Here is a 7,401-nt window from a genome sequence, read left to right as displayed (position 1 = left end):
CAGACCTCCATGGTCTGTTCCGGCAGTCCTTAAAGGTCTGCCCGAGCAGATCTGGAAGGTCTGCTCAGGCAGACCTTCAAGGTCCTCCGGCGAAGGGTAACCCCCTTCGCCGGAGTTTAGAGAGAGAGAGGGAGGTGAAAAAAAAAAATTTTGAGAGAGAGAGAGAGAGAGGAGAGATGAAAAAAAAAACCGGAAAATTGGTCGGCCGACGACCTTCCCGGAGAAGATGATGAGTTGGCTGGTTTTAACGAGGTGGCAGAGAGAGAAAACATGTTGGAGGAGAGAAAAGAAATGGAAGAGAGAGAGTAACGGTGTTATAACGGAAGGGGGTCATATGGGTATTTCTCTTAAAGTAGGGGGCCAGGCGGGAAGCTGGTCACAAAGTTGGGGGCCATTTGAGAAATAACCCTTTAAAAAATCTTCCCTAATAGATTATGTTTCTCTTTCAGCACCTTATTTGTAGTCTTCTTACTCTCACTCTCATTTCTTTCTATATATTTCCCTCACCATCTTTCTCTTTTAAAATTTGCAAAATCTTTTATTTTATCTCTAAAAAACTTCAGATTAATTTTTAAAACAAACATTCATCGAGAAATCTTCCTTGCGAAGATGTTACGATTTTTGGGGTCATGACGAGGTACCCACAAAATAGAGCACAATTTCTTGTAACAATCAATGAAGCAACGATTAATGGAATTTAAGAACAAATTTGGAGGATTCAACATCAAAACTGAATGAAGTATTTTGTGTTAACAGGTCTAGATTTTTTTCTTTAATAGATCTAGATTTTTTTCTTGAACGTATCTGAAGTTTTGTAAAAGATAACTTACGTTTTGGCTTATAACCATGACTAATAGATTTTGGCTTATAACCATGACTAATAGATGGAACAAGATTCATATACTCGCTTCTTAATTTTATCTTCTTTCTCCTTCCACATTTCTTCGTCTTACAGATCTTCATTGTTAGGTCTAGATTTTCCTATAATAGATCGATCCAATAAATTTTAGATTTAAAAGCTTGAAAATGAAATTAATTTTTCTCTTATTGTGTGTATGAGGATGATGATGATATTATGAAGGATGTGTTACTTTTCTTTTTTGATTGTACGATGTTGATGATGATGGTCAATAAAGGGGGTTGTTTTGTAACTCATTAGTTGATGTTAACAAAATTGATGTTAATCTTGTTAAAATCTGTAAGAAATTTGAGAAGTATATAGGACATAGTCATATGTATGGTACATGACATTTGATTATGTACTGCACAGAACAAAATGGCTTATACTTTTTCCCTAGAAAGTGTAAAAAATTTGAAAAGTGTAAAAAATTTAAAAAGTGTAGAGGAAATAATCATAGGTACATTACAGGATATTTGATTATGTATTGTACATCACAAAATATCCTATTCTTTCTTCCCGTAAAGTGTAATAAATTAGAAAAGTGTATAAGACATAATCATATGTATAGTGAAGTTGATTGTGTACAATACATGACAAAATGTCTTATGCTTTCTCCCCACAAAGTGGAAGAAATTTTGTGCATTATGTTTGGTTATGTATTTTACATAGCAAAATGTCTCATTAAAATAACTGACGTTTGGGAAGGAATGTATAGTACATCTGATTATGTACTGTATATAACAAAATAACCAATACTTCTCACTAAATAACTTATGTTTCTTCAACAAAAAAAGATAACTTATGGTTTGGAAGAAATTTATAGAACATTTAGTTACGTCATGTACATTTTCAAATGCCAAACGATTTTTGGGACGTTGTTTTATGCGCAATACACTTGTGGTTGTCTCTTACATGTAGAAAACTTAGAAATTTCTATAAAAAATGTGTAGAATATAAGGAGAGAAAGTTTAAAGAAAGAAAGTAGTTTAAAAGGAGAAAAATCAAAAAATGGAAAGAAAGTAGATAATAAAATGAAAATATTTTGTACAAGAAAGTAATTTAAAAAGCATAAATTTGTAGAGAGAAAAAAGTCGTAAAAAGAAAAAGAAATTTGTTAAGATTAGGGAGAAAATATGGGTGTGAGAAAAAAAGGAGGAGAACAGAAAGAGAAAAAATTTTGAAAGAAATTAAGGACAATGAATAAAATTTAGAGAAAAAAAATTGAAAGGGAAATTAGAAATTGATAAGAAAAATAGATATAAAAGAGAATGTTTCCAAGAAAAAAGATTAGAAAACCAATTTGTTTACTGGCAGGAAACTAGCTTGTTGACGAGCAACTCATTTTTGTTCTGCATAAAGTGTGAACCTTATTTATCAAAAACTATTGAGCTTTCCCATTAGAAAAAGGTAAACAAAGTGCATCAAACATAATTAAATAAAAATCCTTTAAATGGATAAAAGGACGACGGACGACCACTACCTAAGGCCTAAGGGATATATTACAGTAGATAAAATTTGGGGAAGGTTAAAATAGTTGAAGTGTTCCAGAGTTGTTAAGCATCATACTTTTTCTTAAAATAGGATCTAGTGTAGTTCTCAATTATTAGGCCAAATGGTTTGATTATATATATTGAAGATAGTGATAGATTAATATTTTAAAGTCCACATTATTGGCTATATTATTTAGTCTTAATTTTGGATCTAGAACCATAACAATGACGTTCTTATCCTATAACTTTTCAAAGTCACTATTACTATAAGTTGAATGTCAATTCCCAATGTATAAACAAAGTCATAAACAATAAAAATGACCCTTTTTATCTTGATAGATTAACTCAAATTTAAGCTATGTAAATTGTGCAATTTGGCCAACATTAAGATCATAAATGTTTGAGCAAGAGCTAGATTTAGTTTTGTGGTCCAACCAATCTACCTAATCTATTGGCAAACAAAGCTGTATGTGGGTTTGCATATTTGGCAACTATTTACATGAGACTCAAATGGGAGATCTGAGTCCTCATCATGTTGACAGACTTAGAACGCTAAAAGAGTCTGGGGTTGAGAAAATAAAACTCCTCGTCCATTTCCTAATAGTATATACTTCAAGTTCACTAAAAAAAACCAACACTTTTTCACGGCCTGTGGTTAAACTAAATTATACTGAAAAAAAAAGTCGAGTATAAAGTTTTGGACAAAATCTTTTTTGATTTCCGCAAGTCCTGCCACCACCACCTCTTTTTTATGTTGGCAAGGGTCAACTAACAAATTGTCATTGTCTGCGACCCTAAGAAAAATTCTTTTCTTTTTCTTATCTATTTCTTTCTCTCTGTCTTGCTATCTATTAAATCTCTCTCTCTCTCGGACCATATTTCTCTCTCAAACATTTTCTTTTTTCTCGTCGTCTCTGTTTTCTCTTTGTTCAGCAAAAAGGTTCTCCCTCCTTCGCTAAACAAAAAAAGAGATAAAAGAAATAGGGGAGAGTGAAAAAAAGTGACAAAATTTGGTAACCGACGGTCAAAAACGGTAGTTGGAGACGGGAGAGAAAATAAAAGAAAAGAAGATCCTAAGATTTACTCATCACCCTCCCAAAGAAAAGTTTATCTTCAAAAAAAAATTTCTTGTTTGGCCCCAACAATGACATTTCTTATTGAGTTAATTCCTATATGGCCCCCTACTTTGTGACCAGCTTCCTTTATGACCCCCTTTTTTTCGTAAATTCAAATATGGCCCCCTATTTTCATGGAAATGTCCTAACTACCCTTCCTTTAAATCTTTTTTCAAAATAAAATCAAAAAAACAAACATAATTCCACCTCAGTTCCCTCTCCACCACTTATCTCTCTCCACCTCACCTCTCTTCCCAAATCATCTTTCTCTCTCTCCAACTCACCTCTCTCTCTCTCCACCTCACTCTATCTTCTCCGATGAAGGTCGCCGGCCGAAAATTTTCCGGCCGGCGACCTTCAGCCTAAAAAAAAAAAATATATTTTTTTTTACTCTCATCTCCCTCTCTCTCTAAAAACTCCGGCGAAGGGGGTTCCCTTCGCCGGAGTACGGGTCTGTTAAAGAACAGGTTGATCAAAACTCTAATCTAGCACTAAAAGGCTCTCATTGATCAAACATAGGAAAACTAACAGGTTGATCAAATCATCAAGAAAACTCTCTCTGGCACTTCAATCAACTACACATTTTTGGGACGTGATGAGTCAAATCGGTAGATACGGAAGAAGAAAGGCGAGCTCGTTTCTCGCCATAACTCACCTGATCGAGCTCGTTTCTGGCCATAACTCACCTGATCGAGCTCGTTATCGATCTCATTTAGATCAGTTGGTTTTCCAGCATCCCCAAATTGATTCTGGGAACAAAATTGAATCGAAATAAAGGAAATTTTGGGGAAGTTTCTATCTTTTTATGGATCACTGTAACTTAAAGTATAATAACCTAAATGAATGTTTTATAGTGATGATTCGAGCTGAACTAACGATCGAGGAAGAACAAATACTTGATCAGAACGTAAAATTGCAAAGGTCACTAATTGATTGGTTTTACCTGGATGACAGCTAAGGTTCCAAACAAGACAAGAACCCATAGTAGTGAAACTGAGATCAGTTTAGTTGTTGTAGCCATTACTTTCTCTCTCTCTCTCTCTCTCTACTTTCTCTCTCAGATCCAATATGATCCAAAACACGGCTATTAAAGTAGGGTTTTATATCCCATCATCCTGAGAGCCTTTTAGTGCTAGATTAGAGTTTTGATCAACCTGTTCTTCAACAGACCCGTACTCCGGCGAAGGAAACCCCCTTCGCCGGAGTTTTTAGAGAGAGAGAGATGAGAGTAAAAAAAAAAAATTTTTTTTAGGTTGAAGGTCGTCGGCCTCCGGCCGACGACCTTCATCGGAGAAGATAGAGTGAGGTGGAGAGAGAGAGGTGAGGTGGAGAGAGAAAAAGGTGAGCTGGAGAGAGAGAAAGATGATTTGGGAAGAGAGGTGAGGTGGAGAGAGATAAGTGGTGGAGAGGGAAGTGAGGTGGAATTATGTTTGTTTTTTTTATTTTATTTTGAAAAAAGATTTAAAGGAAGGGTAGTTAGGACATTTCCATGAAAATAGGGGGCCATATTTGAATTTACGAAAAAAAAGGATCATAAAAGAAGCTGGTCACAAAGTAGGGGGCCATATAGGAATTAACTCTTTCTTATTTCATCAAATTTTATTGAACTACTCACTGCTCTCTCTCTTTTTTTTTTTTTTTTTGTTGAAATACTCACTACTCTCTCAAATTTCAAAATCTTTCCCATTTTCATTTGATAATGACACATCACATTTCAACAAAAATAATATAATGAGGCATTACAATTCATACTTTCAAGAGTCCACGTGTCATGATCCTATTTATCCTTAAGGTGCCCCACTTTTACAACATTGGAAGAGTTTACCTTATCGTAACAGTTACCCAACTTTCATAAATAAACATAGATTATTCCGAGGATTAAACCCTAGTCTTCATTTACCATTATACCCTCCACCCAAAAATGAACCTAACCTCAAATCTTTCACTACTTCATGAAAAGTTGTAGGCCTAATTAAGTAATTTAATCTATCTTATCCAACCATAAATGGTGGGTTATTTATGGTAGCTCATTGTAATTATAAATTCCGTTGGGCGCCCATGGAAACACACTACTCATCTCGATGGTCCGGGTTTAGTTTCGGGTTTTACCCCACTTACCAACCCGTTATGAATTCTAGTAATTAAAGGTGGTAGTTGGAGATTTGAAATGAGACCAAGGGTTTGTTTGTTTTTGCTTTTTCATATTATCTAAAATTTGACATATCCAGAGAGTCAAGATGAATTTTGTAAATTTAATTGCTCAACCCAAATAAATCTAAAGTTAGTCTAAATGCACAGTGCTAAACGATCTGAGTTTAGGGACCAAATCACAGATTGAAAGGTGACGTGGCTAACCCTAATTGTTAGACCCGTTTCTCTCTCTTTACAATCTGATCAATTTGGTCGACCACGTCACGTTACCTTTTAGTCCATAGTCTGGCCCCAAAAGTCTGGTTGTTTCAGATGATAGAATTAGGAAACACGAGACAATAACCTCATTTTGAAATCTGATTTAAGTAAATTTAGATATTAAGATAATTTTCATTTATGAAAATGAAATAAGCAAACAAACACTTAACACTAGTAAATGAGAGAACCAATGGTTGGTAACTTCCTAATAAGTCATATAATCGAAGTAAAGAAAAAAAAGGAGAGAGAAGGGGTAGGGGAGGAATCTTATCCCATTATGTCTTTATAAAGCAAGAGAGAAGAGAAGAGAAAGAAGCAAAAGCAATTAGTAGAGACGATCAAGACTTTCTCCATCCATTAATGGCGATGAGAAATAATTATCTAAGCAAACCCAAACCCAATTATCGATTTCTCAATACTATTGATAATAGTAATAGAGAAACACCCAATTTGAATTCTGAAACAACCATGTTCGAATTCGACGAATCCACCCTTTGGAACTCAAATCACAATCATAATCTTCTTCCATCCCCTGATCAATTCAAAAAATCAATACCCAATTCACGAATCTCCAAAAAAGTATCATCAAAAATGGGAATTGAGAAAGGCGATCGAATTGCCGGAACTGCAAAATCATTGCCGGTTAACATACCGGACTGGTCAAAGATCCTTAGAGAAGATCGGAGAGACAATCGGAAGATCATGAATAACAATTACTCAGATGATGATGATAAAGAAGATGAAGATGATGAAAATGGGAGAATCCCACCTCATGAATTTTTAGCAAGACAATTGGGTAGGACTAAAATTTCTTCATTTTCAGTTCATGAAGGAATTGGGAGAACTCTTAAAGGGCGAGATTTAAGCAGAGTAAGAGATGCGATTTGGGAAAAAACTGGTTTTGAAGATTAAATTTTTTTAGTATATGAGTATAAATATGAGAACAAAATTGGAAGAACTTGATTAGCCATCTATCTGATTTTAATTTTGGCGGGTTGAGTTAATTTTTCATCTTAATTTGATCTATTTTATGAGATTTTTGTTTTGAATTTTAAATGTACTTTTTTTTTTTTGTTAATTTCTATTTAGTCTTTGAAGATGACTGTGAATTTGATCAAGTTCATGGTCATTCATGGATGTAATTTTCTTTTAACTTTTATAGGCTCACTTTGTATTGGATAATTCTCTATTGTTATTGGTGCTAGCTGAATTTTCCGAAATTAAAAAATATATTAAATTTTATTGAAAATTTTCCCTTATATTTTCAGCTAAATCTTAAAATTATTTATAAGTGTGAATTTTTTCTAGTAATGCCTTGTGTTTAAGAGATATAATGGAGAGAGAGAGAGAGAAGTCATATAAAAGAAGACAAATGCTAAATGAAGCTGCATAATTGCTTCATAAAGCTATTTGCTAGACACAACCATATATTTTTTATTAAATTGCTAAACAACACCAGAGATCGATTTATTGGTTTTATCTAGCA

At 34.0% G+C, this 7,401-nt stretch overlaps 1 protein-coding gene across 1 annotated transcript; it reads left to right on the top strand.

The window, feature by feature from the left end:
- The first annotated feature begins 6,149 nt into the window (after positions 1-6,149).
- LOC147558276 (protein S40-4-like) lies at positions 6,150-7,164 on the top strand. The gene has a single exon (XM_086659885.1). It carries the CDS (start codon positions 6,276-6,278, stop codon positions 6,825-6,827), a length of 552 nt encoding a protein of 183 aa, XP_086516011.1. The 5' UTR covers positions 6,150-6,275; the 3' UTR covers positions 6,828-7,164.
- The last annotated feature ends 237 nt before the right edge of the window (positions 7,165-7,401 follow it).

Source organism: Eschscholzia californica, unplaced genomic scaffold (genome assembly GCF_041429995.1).
Source record: "Eschscholzia californica isolate CP2 unplaced genomic scaffold, dmEscCali1.0.p SCAF_2, whole genome shotgun sequence".
NCBI lineage: Eukaryota > Viridiplantae > Streptophyta > Magnoliopsida > Ranunculales > Papaveraceae > Eschscholzia > Eschscholzia californica.
The sequence above is the reverse complement of the archived record's forward strand: the minus strand, read 5'-3'. Positions and strand labels throughout refer to the sequence as shown.